Genomic DNA, 18112 nt, shown 5'->3' with positions numbered 1-18112 from the left:
TTTAACACCAAAAGATAAACAACATTTAGGTCAAAGAAAATGTTTTAATATATAATATTAATATGTTCATCTTTGTATCAATGCAGTTGTAAAGCATAATATAAACTTTTTTGGAAGAGCCCTCAAAAGCCCCACTGGGGCCCTGCCCACCTGACCTCCAGGTGGGCACACGGCCTGTGTCTGGCCCAGGAACTAAGATTCACCAACAGGAGTCTGGAGAACTAAGTCGGTCGGTTTGGAAGGACAGAGACTGGGTAGGGGGTGGATCTAGAAGGCAGTGGGCATCTGGGCAGAGAAGGCAGGGTGGGGCCCCTTCTCCTCAGGCCTTCCTAGATCCTGCAACCCGACCCCGCCTGAAAGTCAGCATGGTGACCCCAGCGAGGCCTGTGGTTAAGTGCTTATGACGTGTGACCTTCAAGTTGTTCCTTAGCTGTCCCATATCCAGATTCCGTATCAGGAAAAAGGGGATCAATAGGTGCCAACCTACCCTCCAGGGCTATTGTGAGACCCTGCCTCAGGGTTTCTCAAAGTGTACCCAGAACAAGTGTGAACTGAAGTTTGAGGACCGCTGTATGGGTGAGGGGCTCCTGGGACAGCTGACATCCCACGGGCCCTCCCGGGCGGGCCTCCACGAGACCCCTCAGAGCACTGATGCCCCGAGGCCAGCACCAGGAGGTGGCAGGGAAGCAAGGCATGCCGCCTGGCCAGGAATGTGCCTCCCCCAGTGGGAACCGGGCCAACGCCACGCCCAGGAGCTGACCGGCCCTGTGGCTAGTGTCAGCTCCTCCTGCCCGGCTCCCGCCCACCTCAGCTCCAGCCCCGGCTCTACCCTCGGGAAAGGAGCCTCCCATGTGGCCTGGCCCACCCAGCTGGAGCTGCAGCCTCCCGGGCGAGCCTGCGACCCAGGTAGCAGTCCGTGTCTGGGCACCACAGCTCCGACCTGCCCCGCCTGCGGGCCTGCGGAGGCGTTTCACGGGGGCCTCTCAGGCAGAGGCCTGGCGGGGGGCAAAATCCCAAGGTGGGCATGTGGTGGGCTGAGGGGGGGGGCGCCCTCAGGTGGAGTGGGCACGGGAAGCGGGCAGGTGACCTGCGTCCTGCAGGTGGTGTGGCCCCCCGACCCTGCCATCTGCTGCCGCCCGCCTCTGCCTGAGGGGACACCTGTTTGAGAACTGGAAGGCGAACAGGCCTGGGGGTGCCAGGGTCACATGCGGGCCCCCACACGCAGACCCACGCAGTGGGCAGTGGGTGGAGTGAGGGCCAACACCCAGGGAGGCGTCCCCCCAGCCTAGGACAGCTGGGCGCGGGCGGAAGGAGCTTCTTGCTTCCCCGGCGCCCAGGCACCCTGACATGTGCGCACCGTGCCCCATCTCACATGCGCTGCAGCGTGGCGGGTGCCCTGAACTGGGTCTGCTCCCGGTTCTGTGCGCAGTGGCCCCCTGCAGGACTCAGGGAGGATGTGCGGGACAGGGGAGAGGCGAGGAGATGGGCACAGCCCTCCGACAGCAGGCGACTGTGCGGAGCCGCTAGCACTGCAGAAGACACCGCGTTTAATGATCCCCGGGGCTCGGAGGCTGCGGCACGGAGCCTGCTGGCCATCACACGAAGTAGGCGGCCAGGGCTGACATCTTGTCCTTGGGCCGGCGGGGACCCGGCTTCCCCGCCGGCCTCCGGCCCCGGCCCCGGCCCCGGCCCTGCCTCCGCCCGGGCCCGCGGTGCATGGGGTGGCAGGAGGCTGCGTGCTTCAGCTCCACCAGCTCCTGGAAAATGGGGTCGCAGAAGACGCAGCCCGTGTGCTGCGTGCCGTCGCCCGGCAGCGGGGACTTGGCCTTGTTGAAGTCCACGTCCAGCAGGGCGGCCTCGCAGGCGGCGCACGTCTCGGCGGACACGCGCACGCGGTGGGCGTTCTCGAAGCAATGGGCCACCACGTTGCACCTGTTGCAGGCCACGCGCCACTTGGGGCCGGAGGTGGGGTCGAGCACCAGCACGCCGCTCTCGCACTCCACGCACTGGCCGATGCCCAGCATGCTGAGCGAGTGCTGGCAGCTGGGGTGCGTGCACTCGTTGCAGCCCGTGCCTGCGGGGAGGGCCGCATGAGGCGCACACACCGACCCCACCCCGGCGGAGCCCCGCCTCTCACCCCGCGCACGCGCCCTGGGCTCTGCTTCTCTAGGGCTTCCTCGACCCTCACGTCTCCGCCCCCCACCCCCACCCCCCAACCCCAGGCAGACCCCGGTCGGGTCCACCCTCCTTTATCTCGTTTCCTGGGGCCCAGGTGGGGGCCACTGGCCGCCCTGGAAGCCGCTGGAGGCAGGGACAGATCTCCCTGAGAAGGGTGGGGACTAGGGGCTCCCCTTCCGGGTGGGGGGCCCCCGCCGGAGTCCAGGGTGGCGCGGGCGGGCGGGGCTCACCCTTTTTCATGTCCCGGAAGGGCGGGTGGTTGGAGCAGTAGGGGCACAGCGGGTAGCTCTTGCCCCTGGAGCCCGACGACCACAGGACCAGCTCGAAGTCGTCCAGCGGGCAGCGCAGCTCCTTGTAGAGCTTGATGGTGCCGTTCTGGGGCAGCGTGTAGGTCTCGTCGCAGTGCGAGCAGTGCAGGCGGCTCGGCTTGGCCTGGGCAGCGTCGGGGGCAGGGGTCACGGGGCTGCTGGGGCCTCCTGACCCGCCCGCCCACCTCTGCCTCCCCGGGACAGTCGCGGGTGGTAGGCAGTGTGGAGTGCCCCCAGGACCGCTCAGGACCCCGGATGAGTAGTCTCAGCGCTCCCTGCTCCACACGTGCACAAAGGCGCTGCGATCCCAGTGCGGGAGTTCCCGACAGTGAAGAATGCGGGTCAGGAGAGCGTGGACGGCACGCGGGTCAGGGACCCCACGGCTCACGCACTGCTGGGTCTGAGGGCAGTGCTGGGTGTCTGCTGGAGAAGCTGCCCGGGCCTCGCAGTCACTCCACGTGAAGGCTGCTGGTGCGAGGCCGCGGGGAGGCGAGACTGCCCGTCGTGCACGCGCGCCCTCCTACCTGGATGTACTTCATGAACCGGTGGCACTTCCCGCAGCGGGAGAGGGGCTTGCCCGTGGCCGCCAGGGGCGAGAAGGACACCTCCATCAGTTCATCCATGCCTGCAAGCCAGCGGGGCGGGAGTCACAGCCCAGCCCCGGCCGCCGCCTCCCCACAGCTGGTTTACTGGGCAGGCAGCCCCTGACGGCGGGTGACGGCAGCCCCATCTGTGAGACGAGCCGTGTGCACCTAGGGCTGTCACCACGCTCGCCTCGGGGTCCCGACAGCCCCCTGGAGCCAGGGCCTGGGAGCGGGTCTCCCCGAGGGGGATGACAGCCCTGAGCCGGGTCCCTCGGCTGAGGAGCAGGGAAGGGGCACACTCACCCGCAATGGAGTCCACGAAGTAGTGGAACTTCCTCTTGAAGACGTCCAGGGTGTGGCCCAGGACCTGGCGAAAGTCGGCTCTGCCCTGCGCGATCAGGTTCAGCTGCTTCTCCACGGCGCTGCGGATGGTGGGCAGCACCAGCTCGGCGTCTGCGGGCGGGCGGGGGCGCTGTGAGTCCTCGCGCCGCGCACAGAAGTAGGGCTCCCACCTGTGATCTCCCCAGGAGCCCTGCGAGGGGGACCAGGGCACCCCGTCACAGGATGCTGTCACCGGACGGGCTGTCCGGCTGAGCTCCCTGCTGTCTCCCACGGCTCCTGAGGACCTCTCAGGGCAGATACACGGTCCAGCAGTAAGGACCCCAGGGCCGGCCAGGAGCCAGTCTGCAGGAATCCATGCCCCTGCTCTCAGACCCCAACACTTCCAGGAGACCATCAGCCCGGCCGGGGCGGGCCCTGGGATGGAAGGCGTGGCCGGGGCGGGCCCTGCAGTGGAGGCGTGGCCTTCAGTGGGCGGTAACTGAGGCGGGCCCTGCAGTTGGGCGTGGCATGCAGTGAGGCGTGGCCTGCAGTGGGAGGCATGATTGGCGGGCAGACTCTGGATGGGAGGCGTGGCTGGGGCGGGCCCTGCAGTGGAGGCATAGCCTTCAGTGGGCGGTAACTGAGGCGGGCCCTGCAGTGGGGCGTGGCCTGCAGTGGGAAGCATGATTGGGGGCAGACTCGGGGGTGGGAGGCGTGGCTGGTGCATGGCCCCGGGATGGCAGGCGTGGCCAAGGCGGGCCCTTGCAGTGAAGGCGTGGCCTTCAGTGGGTGGTAACTGAGGCGGGCCCTGCAGTGGGGCGTGGCCTGCAGTGCGAGGCATGATTGAGGGGCAGACTCTGGATGGGAGGCGTGGCTGGGGCAGACCCTGCAGTGGGGGTGTGGCCTTCAGTGGGCGGTGACTGAGGCGGGCCCTGTGGTGAGGCATGGCCAGGGTGGGCCCTGCAGTGGAGCGTGGCCTGCAGTGGAAAGCATGATTGGGGGCAGACTCGGGGTGGGAGGCATGGCTGGTGCATGGCCCCGGGATGGCAGGCGTGGCCGGGGCGGGCCCTTGCAGTAAAGGCGTGGCCTTCAGTGGGCGGTGATTGGGGCGGGCCCTGCTATGAGAGGCGTGACCAGAGCGGGCCCTGCAGTGGAGCGTGGCCTGAAGTGGGAGGCATGATTGAGGGGCAGACTCTGGGTGGCAGGCGTGGCTGGGGCGGACCCTGCAGTGGAGGAGTGGCCTTCAGTGGGCGGTGACTGAGGCGGGCCCTGTGGTGAGAAGCATGGCCAGGGCGGGCCCTGCAGTGAGGCGTGGCCTGCAGTGAGGCGTGGCCTGCAGTGAGGCGTGGCCTGCAGTGGGAGGCATGATTGGGGGCAGACTCGGGATGGGAGGCGTGGCCGGGGCATGCCCTGAGGTGGGGGCGGGGCCAGGGCTCACCGATCTTGTAGTAGCCATGCACCAGGACAATGCCGAGGTTGGTGGGCTTGAGTCGGCGCCCGCTCTCCACGACCACGTAGTTGCGCTGGCAGATGTTGTTGATGTGCACGGGGATGCTGGCGTCCGTCCCTGGGCACAGCACGGACTCAGCTCTCCCTCCACCCGCGCTATGAAGCCGGCTTCTCAGCCCCGTCCCCCAGGGCCGCTCGCAGGCCTGCCCCGGACTGTCCCGCGAACCCGACGCGGAGGCTCCGAGGTGAAGAAGCTCGGCCGCCCGCCCCTCACCTCTGACGAATGTGACCTCCCGAGCCTCTCTACGCCTCGCCCCACAGCACACGCACCGTTCCAGAAGCAGGGCCCAGACCCACGCACGCAGAGCTCCACTGCCAAGTGGGTGACCAGCACCTGGCAGACCCGCCAGCTACGTGGCCTGGGGGGCCCTCCTGATCGGCTCCAGGGACACTTTTAACTGCGGAATGGCCTGGCTGTCCCACAACCGTCCAGAGCCTATCAGCCTCTAGGGGCCTGGTTCACCAGAGTCAAGCCTCAGGGAAAGGCAGGGCCCCTGCTGGGGCACGGGGCTGGCTGCAGGGGTGTGAGGACTTGAGTCACAGCCCCGGGCCTGGGGTCTGGGCGGGAGCCCTCACCCGTGCAGCAGTGGCCACACAAGCTCCTGAGGACACGGCCCCCATGGGGAGCTTCCAGCCCCAGGCAAAGTGCTGTGGGGCCTTGGCCTTCCTGTTGTCCGTGGACTTGACCTGAGCTTTATGTCCTCCCTGCGGGTGAGTCAGTGGCCCCCTTGGCCAACGCGCAGCCCTGGGGGTGGAGGTACTGCCAAGTTCACATCTCTAGCCCCAAGGCCAGGTCCGGCGGTGGAGGCCTCAGCCAGGATCCCCAGCTGCTCTGCCCTGCCCTGCTCGGCAGACCACAGTGGGCCCTAGGCGGGGTGGGGGCCCCGGGCGGGACCCACCGATGCCGTGCTTCTCCATGAGGGTGATGAGCTCAGCCTCGGTCAGGTAGTCCGGCGGGCTCGTCTGCTTCTCCAGCAGCTTGACCTCAGCCACGGCCAGGGTGTCGCCCTTCTGGAGGGTGGGCAGGCTCTCCTCCAGGGGCACGCTCTGCCAGGGCATGATCTCTGTGAAGCCTGAAGAGACACCGGCCCTCAGGACACTCACCACGCATCTGCGGAGGGGGAGCTGCCCACCCGCCGCCCCTACCTGGGGAGATGACGGTCTTGCCCGTGCAGGTGAAGCGCTCGGGCCCGATCCGGAAGGAGATGCTGCTCTGCAGGTACCTGCAGTCGTGGCTGACGGTGGCGATGAAGTGCCGGGTGATGTATTCATAGAGCCGCCAGGCCTCGCCCCCTGCCACGGGCGCAGCTGCTCAGCGCCAGGCTCCAGCTCCAGGCAGCCCCGTGCTCCTGCTACGGCACTGGGGCCCCTGCGCCCAGCCCCCGGGGGTGGGGGACTCCAGGCCTCCCCATGGTTGAGCCCGTCGCCCTGCCCCGCCTGGCCTTCTGCCCCAGGGCCTCCCGAGGCAGCGCCTGCCCCGTCACACCCCCGCCACCATCTCACTCCTGTCATGGCCCAGCCATGGAGTACAGCTTTCAGATGGCCGCACGCTGCCATGGCGCCTGAGCCTCCAGAGATCGGGTCACCAGCGCGCCTCACCCCGCTCTCTTGTGAAGCTTGATGCACGTGTGCGTGCGTGTGTGCCAAGGGGTGTGACCATCTGGGGGCGCCCCATACCTAACTCGGCTTCCGTGGCAGACTTCATGGGGGTGATGGGGGGATGGTCGCCAGCGTCATGGCCTTTCCGTGGGCGGTTGATACCTTCTGCTAAGAGCTGCTTCACCTGTGGGGGCAGCCGGGATGGAGCAGGGTGTCAGCCCGGCACGGCCCCCAGCCCTTGCAGGGAGCGCGGCTGCCCACCCTGGCCTAGCGTGGCTCACCGTGTCAGCCCAGTAGGGGTGGTTGGCCTGCTGCCGCAGAGGCCCCTTCAGGTCAAAGCTCTCGGGGTAGTGGGTGGTCTCGGTGCGCGGGTAGCTGATGTAGCCCTGCGTGTAGAGCCGCTCGGCGATCTGCATGGCGTGCTGCGGGCCCATTCCTGCCAGAGACGCAGGCTCAGCGCCCAGACACCGGGTGCCCCAGGCTAGACTCTCAGGCTCCTGGGAGGCCGGTGCCCTTGTCCACAGGCCTAGCCCAAGGCTGAGCTTCCCCAGCAGGGAGGGCGCAGATGACCAGCATGGCTCTCGAGACACGGTCGGCCCCTTGCCTGCTGGCAACCATCCCTTCCTACCCGCCAGGCAGCCTGTGCTTCCAAGTCACAAGACCCTGAGAGAGGACCAGCGCCTGCACTTACCCAGGGCAGAGCTGGCCACACGCAGCATCTCCACGGTGTTCAGGGCCAGTGGCCGCTGCTTGGCCTTCTCCTTCCTGCTTGTGGCCTCCACCTGGGGACGGGCCGGGGTCAGGGCAAGGCGGGCAAGAGCCGGGGCAGGCGCAAAAGGAGTCGCTGAGGATCTGACTCTCATTTGTCCTCCGGGCTTCTCTAACTCCCTTTACAGCGGCCTCACGACTCAAATGAACGTTTGTTCAGGCCCAAGAAAGGAAACGAACAGGAATTCTAGAGACTTATTTTTTAGGAGAGAAACCCTGGAGGAGGGGAGGCGTCAGGGGAAGGGGCTGCATGTTGGCGGCCCGACGGGAGCCAGCATCTCCGTCTGCGGGGAGGCGGGGCCCTGGGGTGAGGGCCCATCGCCAGCATCTCCGTCTGCGGGGAGGCGGGGCCCTGGGGTGAGGGCCCATCGCCAGCATCTCCGTCTGCGGGGAGGCGGGGCCCTGGGGTGAGGGCCCATCGCAGGGGCAGCTCCTCATGGTGCCCACGAGTGTAGCTACACTTTCCGATTTGTCAGGAAAAGCGAGAAGTCGGAACTTTTTCTGTGAAACCTCCTAACTTTTAACTGTGGGTCACCAGGAGGAACTTCAGTGAACAGCTCCCACTTGCGGAAACGCAAGGTGAGCAACCAGCTCAGCCTCTGGGCTGAACGGCTGTTGAAGAGGTGACTGTCCTGCCTACGGCAGAAGCGATCCAGGCTTCTCAGCCGCCACGCTCACCCCTGCCAACCCGATGTGAACCTAGCCAGGGCCACAGCCCGAGCTCTGGACAGACAGACGCAGCAGTGGAGGCTGCGGTCACAATGGGGAGGCCCAGACGTGGTGGCCGCCACAGGCAGAAGCGCGGGGCAGCTTAGGAGCAGCTCCGGTGCCTGAATCGACTGCACTGGGCAAGAAGGACCCATGAAGGCACGACTGCAGGGCACGAGCCACCATGGTCGCAGACCCGCCAGTCCCGCGTGGCCAGCCCCCTGCCACATGGCATCAACCTCTTCCTACCAGCCACGTGGCCATGCTTCCAATTCCCGAGACCCGAGTGAGAAACGTGGCAGGTGAGGCCAGGAGAGCCGACGGCCCGGAGCGGCCGTGCTAGCTGTGGGCGCTGGGCGGGCTCTAGACAGGCACAGAGGCCTCTGGCTGGATATGCCACCGAGGGCGGACATCAGGGTGGAAGCCCCTGAGCAAGCAGGCGCCCGCAGGGCACGCTCACCCGTCAGGCCAGGCAGCTGTGTGGCGGCCACGGCCTGGGGGGGCGTGTGTGGGAGCAACTAGCCTTCTCTCTAAAAGGTGTCTGTGTTCCAGAGAGACAGAGGGAGCCCTGCACCCTGGTCAGCAGAGGCCTCCGCGGCCCCAAGCAGCCCACCTGGGCCTCCTTCTCGAGCTTGGTCATGTTCAGGAACATCTGTGCGATCTCCCGGTCGAACACGCGCACACGGTCCCAGCCCAGGAGGAGGGAGCGGTCCTTATCAACATCCACCTGCAGGAGGGGGACAGGAGCAGAGGCAGGCTGAGCCACCGCCCGCGGGGTGGTCCCTGCCCGAGCCTGGCTGGAAGGGCTCATGGCCAGAGCTGTGCAGGGGCGCAGCCCAGCCCCTCCCCAAGCACAGGCTGCTCTGGCAGAGGCCTCCCGCTGAGACGAGGGAGGCAGTCTCAGGACAGGAGCCCAGCGCCAAGGCTGAGCTGTCCGCAGGGGCGCCGCAGCCCGCCCCCCCAGGGGACCCCAGCCCCGCGTGGACTGCAGTGGCCCCGTGTCATACTCAGAGCCTTACGAGAACCTTCCGTCTATCTTACTAGGAAAACGTGTTCCAAGGCTTTTTAGGAGCTGGAAGGCCAGTGACCCATGGCCCTCAGTCCAGTCCCTGGACCCTACTGCCCCAGCCGCGGACCTGACCCTGTGTTAGACGGCCCTCTCCTGGGCCCACGGTGCGACAGCGGCCCACGTCCGTGCCCTGGGCCTGGGGACCACGATGGCAGTGGAGGTGCTCAGATGCTACACCCAAGCCCAGCAAGTCCCAGCGTGAGCGGGAAAAGGCCGCGGACCTTGGCCTGCAGCACCCAGTAGGTCTCCGGCTTGAAGGACTGGATCTTGTCATGCCTCTCCACACAGAACCCCAGCGTGGGGGTCTGGCACGGCCCGAAGGAGATGAGCGAGCTGTCCAGGTTGCCATATTTCCCCTGGAAGTATTTAGTCTGGAACCTGTGAAGGGGGTCAGGGAGATGAGGACACTTTGGTCAGGCACCCACTCGCGCTTCGGCGAGACAACTGTCTCAGGGGCTGAGAAGGCGGACGGTCTCCTGTCTCTGGTCGGGCCTGGGGGGGCCAGGGGGCACCTCGTGAAGGCGCAGCCGATGCGGAGGTCCAGCTCCTGCCGCGCGTCCACCGAGAGTGCCTCGTTGTGGTCGGGCTCACCCAGGCGGGCCATGGCAGTGCAGATGTCCGTGTCCGTGATGGAGCTGAAGCGGGCCCGGAACACTGTCTGCTCGCCGCTGTGGGCCTGGTTCATGACGGGCAGCACCGCGTCCAGCACCTGGCGGGGGCCCGGCGGTGACGCCCATGGCTAGCCCAGGCGCCCGCCCCACACGCTCCCGCCGGCCGGCCACCTCCCTGCCTTCTGCAGCCTTGGTGTCCGCAGGCCTCCGGCCACCGCGCTCCCTTGCCCTCCGTGCTCACACCCCTCTCCTTACAGCGGCTTCCACCCTCAATCAGGAGGTGCTACTGCCAAGGACGCAAGAGATCCCGGCCACTACGCCCACCTTCTCGAGGAGAGCGTGGGGAGCAGGGCAGCATCTGGGATGCCCTCCAGCAACAGGAGGAAAGAGAGACGGGAGAGAAGGCAAGGCAGCAGGCGGGTAGCAGCAGGAGCTCCAGACCACAGCCTGGCGGGCCTAGGGTCCTGGCGCCCAGACTTGCTCAGAGTCTGCAGGCCACGCAGCTTCCTCACAGGGGACGACAGTGTCCACCCCACACGGAGGGCCCAGGGGAGGCGCAGGGGCAGGGCCGGGAGAGGGCCCCGAGCACCAGCGGGGTCACAGCCCGAGGGGCTCCTGTGGAGGCAGGCCTGGGAGTGGCACCCACCCTGGGGGTGGCAGAGGTGGGGTGGGCATCGTGGTGGAGCACAGAGCTGGTGGGGGTGGGGAGAGGGGCGAAGGGGTGTGACAGGGCACCCAGACGCAAGGCAGAGGTCCCAGCACGGGCCCAGGCCCGACGCTCAGAACCCACGCTCCCCTCCGGGCAGCCCTCCGCCGGGGAAATCCTGCCCCAGCACTTCCTCACAAGCTGCCCGCCCGGAGATGGGACGCTCCTGCCCCAGGCAGAGCCCCTGCACCATCAGCGTCCACAGGATCTCCAGAGCTGGGGCCCTGGCCCCCAGCGCGGCAGTCCGCGGGATGCAGGCCGGCCGGCCGCGTGGGCCCCAGCCCCTCACCTCGAAGCAGATGTTCTCGCCCTCCTTGTCGCAGTCCAGCCACAGCACGATGCAGTCGCAGCCCCTGCCCTCCACCTGTGCAGAGACACGGGGTGTGCACTGCCCGGCCCACCCATCGCTGCCTGGCGCAAGTGTGCAGCCCCAAGCCCCCCAGACCGCCCTCAGGAGGCCTGGAGCCCAGGGCAGTAGTCACCAAGTGGAGTCACTGGCCGGCTTGGCCTCTCAGCAAAGAGTGTAATTCAGAACTGCTAGTTTTTAGACCAAAAAACATAATAAATGCCACGAGATCTTAATCCCCAAAATTGAATCAAAAAAAAAAAAAAAATACTGAACTGGAACGACTAAACACAGAGGCCGTTGTCTCAGATGGTGAGGTTACAGAGGCGTTTCTTTCTTCCTCCTTACTCGTCTTTTCTAACTTTTATCATGGCTTTGAGTTATTTTTATCGTTCTTTATTTCTTGGTTTTGTCTTTTTATTTTTGCTCCTGGCTGCACTGGGGCCTCGCTGCTGTGCGTGGCTTTCTCTCATTGTGGCAAGGGGGCCACTCTCTCGTCACGGCATGGTACGAAGCCCCGGCTCTGGAGAGCTGGCGTAGCACTCAGGGAGCTTGGGCTCAGTTGTACCGCAGCACGTGGGATCCTCCCGGATCAGGGATCGAACCCGCGTCCCCCGCACTGACAGGCAGATTCTCAACCCCGGACTCCCAGGGAAGTCCCCGTGTTTACGTCTGTTTTAGAATCCGCCACACCAAACCATTTTAAAAGCAGGAGGCTGGTCTGGGGGCTGGGTGACCAGGGTGCCCAGGCCGTGACAGGGAGGCGCGGGCCCCAGGGAGCCCCGGACGCACCTGCAGGAACTTCACCATGTTCAGCTTGGGGTTGGCCTCCTTCTTCTCCGTCGGGGCCTGGCTGAACAGCTCGGCGGGGTCCACCTTGTCCCACTTGTTGTACTTCCCTGCAGCACACCGGGACGTCAGGGTCACACGTCACACCTACAGGGCCTGCGACCCCCGGATCGGGAGGCTCGGAGCAGGGCCTCCCTTGCTCAGGAGCTGGCCAGCTCTGGGCAGGCCAGCGCCGGGGGCACCACTCCTGGCAGGCTGACCGCACAGGCAAAAGTCACACCGCTCACCCCGTCTCCTCCTCCGGCCACTGTCTGTACCCTCTCCCCACCCAGCGCTTGGCCGGCCCTGACAAGTGCTCAGCGGATCCCGGGGGACCTCAGTGTCCTCAGGCCCCCTGTCCCGTGCACTGCCCCCCGCTTCTCTATTTGGGGCTCGGGATGCAGGGGGCCTGGATGATCCTGGCAGGCGACGGCTCTGTCCTCAGACCCTCCACAGTGAGGAGCAGACAAGCAGCAAGGCCCAGAGTCCCAGACAGACCCACGGCAACAGCGGCCCTGGAGCCAGCCCACGGGTCACTGGCACTGGACTTCCGATGCCAACCAAGTGACCGCAGACAATGGGCACCCCCAGCAGGCGGTCGCCTGCGCCAGAACACCCGCACGGGCCAGGCTTCCGCTCAGATGCGGGCCACCGCTTCCACGAGGGCCACTGCTGGGGCAGGGACTGCAGGGCAGCCCCCCATAGCCTGCTGGCCTCGGACTCACCGGTTCTGGACAAACCTCTCTGCCCCGAGCCCACCCCAGGCTTCCTCCGGGCCACGGCAGCGCGGGGCGGGGTTCCTCAGTGGAATGGGGGTGGGCGGGGGCGGCGCTCACCCAGGAAGTCCAGCGTCATCACGTGGCCGCAGACAGACGTCATCTTGAAGCGGGCCGGCTGGCCCGCGAAGGACCCGCTATATTCGTGCACCGAGCAGGTCCCGTTCAGCCCTTTGCGCGAGGACATGCTGCCTGCGGGGGGCACAGGCAGGCCAGGCCTGACACAGCTTCCCTGAGGCCGGGCCGCCCCACAGTGATCGGAGACCGCTTGAGGGCTGGTCTCCACACTTCTGTATTCACTCCAGAATTTGATTCCTGCCTCTTTCAGACCCTCCCCAGAAATGCCCCAGACACTCCCTGACTGTCGACCCCAGGGTGACCTCCTGACACCCACGGAGGGTCCCTGGTCTCTCTCGGCCTCTGGGGACCAGGCATGTCTGAGTCTCCCCTCCCCTCCAGACCACAACTTCTCAGCCTGCTGCTCCGGGGTCTCCTCTTCCCTCAGCCGCTGGACCAACGGGAGGTCAAGGCAGACGCCTGCCATCTCTGGGTCCACAGCACCCGAGTGCCCAGGGCCAGGCTGGGGCGAGGGCAGGTGTTATCGCTTCCCGGTGCCCTGAGGCTACGGCTCAGCCTCGTGGCGCTCTCAAGGGGCATGAGGGGCATGCGTGTGGCTGGGTATCCGTGGGGCAGTGGTGCTGATGCCCGGGCACGGCCTTGGCAGACCAGGCTGGGGCCGGGGGCCTCCCAGTGGGCTTCCTGCCCAAGTCAGCAGGGCTGGCTTCTGCTGCTCAAGAGCAGCCACGCTGCCTGCTTGTCGCTCCCACAGCAGCCTGCCTGCTGCAGGCCCTGAATCGTGCCTGGGGGAGACCCGGCTCACACTGAGTGCGGAGGAAACTGCACCCCACAGGGACCAAGTGACTCGGGGGCTGAGGGCTCCATCCATGCCCGCTGTTCCTGAACAGACTCGACTCCAGGGGCCTGGGGCCGCTTCGCAAGAAGGCAGGCCCGACTGGCGGGGCAGGAAGGCCCACGCTCCCAGACCAAAGCCGCCGGATGCCGGAGCAGCCCTCCCACCTCGAGAGAGGATCCTGGCGATGGACTGGGCCAAGGACGGCTTCTCGGCCACCATGAGCACGGTCTTCATCTTGCCTCGGGCTGCCAGCGCCCCGCCTCACTCCGCTCTCGGGAAACGACTCAGACACCGCGTGGGAGCAGCGTCACCCCAACTCCTGAGACAAAAGACACGCAAACTACAGCAAGGCTTCCGGCACAACCTGCCACTCTGAGCGGTCAAACACAACAGAGGTGAGAAAGAGGAGCCTGGGGAGACCTGAGGGCATCTCAGACAACCGCCCGCAGCAACTGAACCAGCCGCGGCGAGGGTTTCCTGTCAGAGAAGCTGAGGTGGCCCCACGACCCCAGGCTGATTTTGGCCCCAAATTTGCGCTAGGAAGCCTGAGGGGGGCAGAGGGGGGTTTTGGGCCTGACCCCCTCCAGTGGAACTGTCTTTTACCCCCAGGGCCAAGAGCAGCATCTCCACCTTGGCTGAACTTCAGGGTGCCCTGAGCAGCTTAGCCAGGGGATCCAGCCCCCAGCAGAGCTCACCTGGCCCTTCCCAACAGGCTCTGATCGACCTCCCCTCCTGCCCTGCCCCACCTCTGCAGGCCAGGCCTGAGCCAATTAACTGGAACACTGTGGTCTAAAGCAGGAACTACACAGCCCCGAGGCTTTCCCACCTTGGTGATTGAATCAAACATGCAGGGGGTCAGGGAAAGGAGCCTTTCTAAGCTCCTACTCTGTAGGCGCTGCTATGGCTGTAAACACCACCTCATTGAATCTTTAATGAGCAATTCTACAAGGCCTTCCCTGGTGGCTCAGCTGGTAAAAAATCCGCCCACAATGCGGGAGACCTAGGTTCGATCCCTGGGTTGGGAAGATCCCCTGGAGAAGGAAAAGGCTACCTACTCCAGTATTCTGGCCTGGAGAATTCCATAGATTGTCTAGTCCAGGAGGTCTCAAAGAGTTGGACACGACAGAGCGACTTTCACTTTTCACGTTCACTACGAGACCTTCGTTGGAACTCTTTAAACTACGAGTAGACTGAGGTTGCACTCATCACACACACTAGTAAAGTAATGCTCAAAATTCTCCAGGCCAGGCTTCAGCAATACGTGAACTGTGAACTTCCAGATGTTCAAGCTGGTTTTAGGAAAGGCAGAGGAACCAGAGAGCAAATTGCCAACATCCATTGGATCATTGGGAAAGCAAGAGAGTTCCAGAGAAACATCTACTTCTGCTTTATTGACTATGCCAAAGCCTTTGACTGTGTGGATCACAATAAACTGGAAAATTCTGACAGAGATGGGAATACCAGAGCACCTGACCTGCCTCTTGAGAAACCTGTATGCAGGTCAGGAAGCAACAGTTAGAACTGGACATGGAACGACAGACTGGTTCCAAATAGGAAAAGGAGTACGTCAAGGCTGCATACTGTCACCCTGCTTATTTAACTTCTATGCAGAGTCCATCAGGAGAAACGCCGGGCTGGAAGAAGCACAAGCTGAAATCAAGATTGCTGGGAGAAATATCAATAACCTCAGATATGCAGATACCACCACCTTTATGGCAGAAAGTGAAGAACTAAAGAGCCTCTTGATGAAAGTGAAAGAGGAGAGTGAAAAAGTTGGCTTAAAGCTATTCAGAAAACTAAGATCATGGCATCCGGTCCCATCACTTCATGGCAAATAGATGGGGAAATAGTGGAAACATTAGCTGACTTTATTTTTGGGGGCCCCAAAATCACTGCAGATGGTGATTGCAGCCATGAAATTAAAAGACGCTTACTCCTTGGAAGGAAAGTTATGACTAACCTAGACAGCATATAAAAAGCAGAGACGTTACTTTGCCAACAAAGGTCCATCTCATCAAGGCTATGGTTTTTCCAGTAGTCATGTATGGATGTGAGAATTGGGACTATAAAGAAAGCTGACCACCAAAGAATTGATGCTTTTGAACTGTGGTGTTGAAGAAGACTCTTCAGAGTCCCTTGGACTGCAAGGAGATCCAACCAGTCCATCCTAAAGGGGATCAGTCCTGAGTGTTCATTGGAAGGACTAACGTTGAAGCTGAAACTCCAATACTTTGGCCACCTGATGCAAAGAGCTGACTCATTGGAAAAGACCCTGATGCTGGGAAAGACTGAAGGCAGGAGGAGAAGGGGACGACAAAGGAGGAGATGGTTGGATGGCATCACCGACTCAATGGAGATGAGTTTGAGTGAACTCCGGGAGTTGGTGATGGACAGGGAGGCCTGGCGTGCTGCGGTTCATGGGGTCGCAAAGTCGGACACGACTGAGCGACCGATCTGAACTGAGACTGAGGTTCAGAACAGCTGAGACTAGTGTCAGACCTTTACCAAGGCTCTCAGGACCCCCGGCTCGCTGACCACCAAGCCCACGCTGGGCTGACTCCTCACGTCCCCTTCTGAGCGGTAGCGAAGCCAGACGAGGCTGCCGGGAGAAAGCAGCGCTCAAGATTCCAGTGAATCTGCTCAGACAAGTGCCTTTCGCCGCCCCCGCCCTCTCGTACACCCCAGGCGCCCTCCGGATGGGACCAGGCCAGGCCGGGCCTGGCTGGGCCGGGGCGGAGCCTGGACCCCAACCCCGCCCGGCGCCGCCTCAGTCCCCACCCGCCACGCAGACCCCGCTCGGTGCAGAGGGGCCCCGGCCGCAGCGTCGGCTCCCTCCGAACACTCCCCGAACCCGCCCGCCTGGGAGGAGGCGCCGAGACTGCCGAGCCGGCCCGGGACCGGCGCCCAGCCGCGGGGCTGGACCCGCGCCCCAAACCGCCCAGCCCCCCGCCGCTCACCTGCGTTCCGCCTCCCGCTCCTGGAGGCTCGCCGCCATGTGCTTCCGGGTCCGTCCGCGGACAGCGTTCCCCTCCCCTGTGCCCTCCGGCGCCTCACGCCCGCACTTGTGCGTTCCGAGGCTCGAGAGTTCCGGGGCGGATCCTCCAGTCGGCCCTAGCACGTGGGGTCACAGGGTTTCCCCCCAAAACCTTCCATCTCATTCTTCCCCCGCCGCGGGGAGGCAATAATGACAATTACCTACAGAGAGGAAAACTGGATGATAAGCATGAAGACGTATCTGCGGTTAATAAACTAAAAGCTACCGATGTGTGTATAGCAGGCTTCTTTGAAGGCTATAAACGTTGTGGAATGCGTGGATGAGCTAATGTAAAACCTATCTGGAAAATAGATTGGAAAAATAAAAATAACCTTTTGTGTCAGAGTAATGGGTTTATAGGAGATTTAAAATAATTTCCGTGGCTTTATTTTAGTATCTTTCTTTAAGGAGAATGTTTAAAATTTATTTATTTTTGGTTGTGCTGTCTTTGCTGTGCAGGGGCTTTCTCTGGTTGCTGGGGGAGAGGGGGTGCTCCTCTTCACTGCCTTGCGCAGGCTGCTCGTTGCAGTGGCCTGTGCAGAGCGCGGGCTCTGGTCGCCGCGCAGCAGCCGTGGTGCACCGGCTTTAGTTGCCCTGAAGGAGGAAACAGAACAGGCTCTATCTTGAAAGCAGAACTCCATCTTGGGCCAGACTGTGGACTTTCTAGATGCCCAGTATCTATGGAAACGACAGACCAACTGGGAAACCAGGCCCCCCGAAGGAAGAGTCCCAGAGCTCTCCATGTCTAAAAGAATACCCTACTTATCTGTGTAATGGAATAGAATCATACATTCTATTCTGCTTATTGGGGTATGGCCCCAGGCCCATTGATAATTGTCCACTGTTAACTACCTAGGCTTAAGGCACATGCTGCTGCTGCTGCTAAGTCGCTTCAGTCATGTCCGACTCTGTGCGACCCCATAGACGGCAGCCCACCAGGCTCCCCCGTCCCTGGGATTCTCCAGGCAAGAACACTGGGGTGGGTTGCCATTTCCTTCTCCATAAGGCGCATGATCACGGGTTAACTTTGTATCTTTCTTTTTCCTTTGATCAGACTAGTTTCAGGGAACCTTATACACTTAGGGTATATAAGGTTTTCACAAAAACTGGTCGGGGTCCTTGGCTAAGACGAGAGTCTGCCTTGGGCCCGCCGGTGTAATAAACTGCACTCCACTATTTGCATTGTCCTTCTGAGTGAGTTTGTTTCCCATGGCTACAACAGCCCCAGGGCGTGTGGAACCTTCACACACCAGGGACCGAACCCATGTCCCCTGTACTGGCAGGCGAGTTCTTAACCACTGGACCACCAAAGAAGTCCTGCAATGTGATTCTGACCCCGGCTACATGGAGTTAGGGGAACTTGCACAAATTAAGGACACAACCCCACCCCAAAAAAACCCATCCCTCATTTCAGACACCAGCTGCAAACTCAGCTATCTGCAGACCACCTATACTTCTGACCAAATGGCCACAAGTTTGGGGGGGGTGTTCCCCAAACCCCCTCAGGCTGAATGACTTGGTAGAAAGCCTCACAGAACTGAAGAAAGCTCCATCCTCACGATTCCAGGTTTGTTGTAAAGGCTACAGACCAGGAGCAGTCAACGGAGAGCTGCACCAGGGCGTGGGGGTCCCAGAGGTGGGCTGCTGTGTCCTCAGGCTGCCTCTCCATCCTGCATGTCCACAGTCCAGCAATCTGGGAGGCTCCCCTGAGCCTCGGTGTCCACTGGGGTTTCATTACTCAGGACAGTTCCAGGGACCACTGGCTGTGATTGGACTCTGTCTCTAGCCCCCCTCCCCGTCCTGGGAGCTCAGCTCAAAGCTCCCATCTTCCCATTGCTGGGTGGGGCTTTCCTC

The 18112-nt window shown here is 63.2% G+C and overlaps 1 protein-coding gene across 1 annotated transcript; it reads right to left on the bottom strand.

Moving 5' to 3' along the window:
* Positions 1–24: 24 nt before the first annotated feature.
* On the bottom strand, positions 25–16274 carry TOP3B (DNA topoisomerase III beta). The gene is made up of 18 exons (XM_055550218.1): positions 16182–16274; positions 13389–13543; positions 12372–12503; positions 11500–11606; positions 10651–10725; positions 9557–9753; positions 9266–9422; positions 8589–8702; positions 7191–7281; positions 6781–6935; positions 6578–6683; positions 6047–6193; positions 5800–5973; positions 4830–4958; positions 3374–3523; positions 3011–3111; positions 2409–2610; positions 25–2074 (listed from the first exon to the last, which is right to left on the bottom strand). The coding sequence occupies exons 2-18, from the start codon at positions 13456–13458 to the stop codon at positions 1596–1598; spliced, it is 2586 nt and encodes an 861-aa protein (XP_055406193.1). The 5' UTR covers positions 13459–13543; positions 16182–16274; the 3' UTR covers positions 25–1595.
* Between the last annotated feature and the right edge of the window lie 1838 nt (positions 16275–18112).

The sequence above is a fragment of the Bubalus kerabau genome, chromosome 16 (assembly GCF_029407905.1).
Source record: "Bubalus kerabau isolate K-KA32 ecotype Philippines breed swamp buffalo chromosome 16, PCC_UOA_SB_1v2, whole genome shotgun sequence".
In the NCBI taxonomy this organism is placed as follows: Eukaryota; Metazoa; Chordata; class Mammalia; order Artiodactyla; family Bovidae; genus Bubalus; species Bubalus kerabau.
This window is presented reverse-complemented; position numbering and strand designations above follow the sequence as displayed.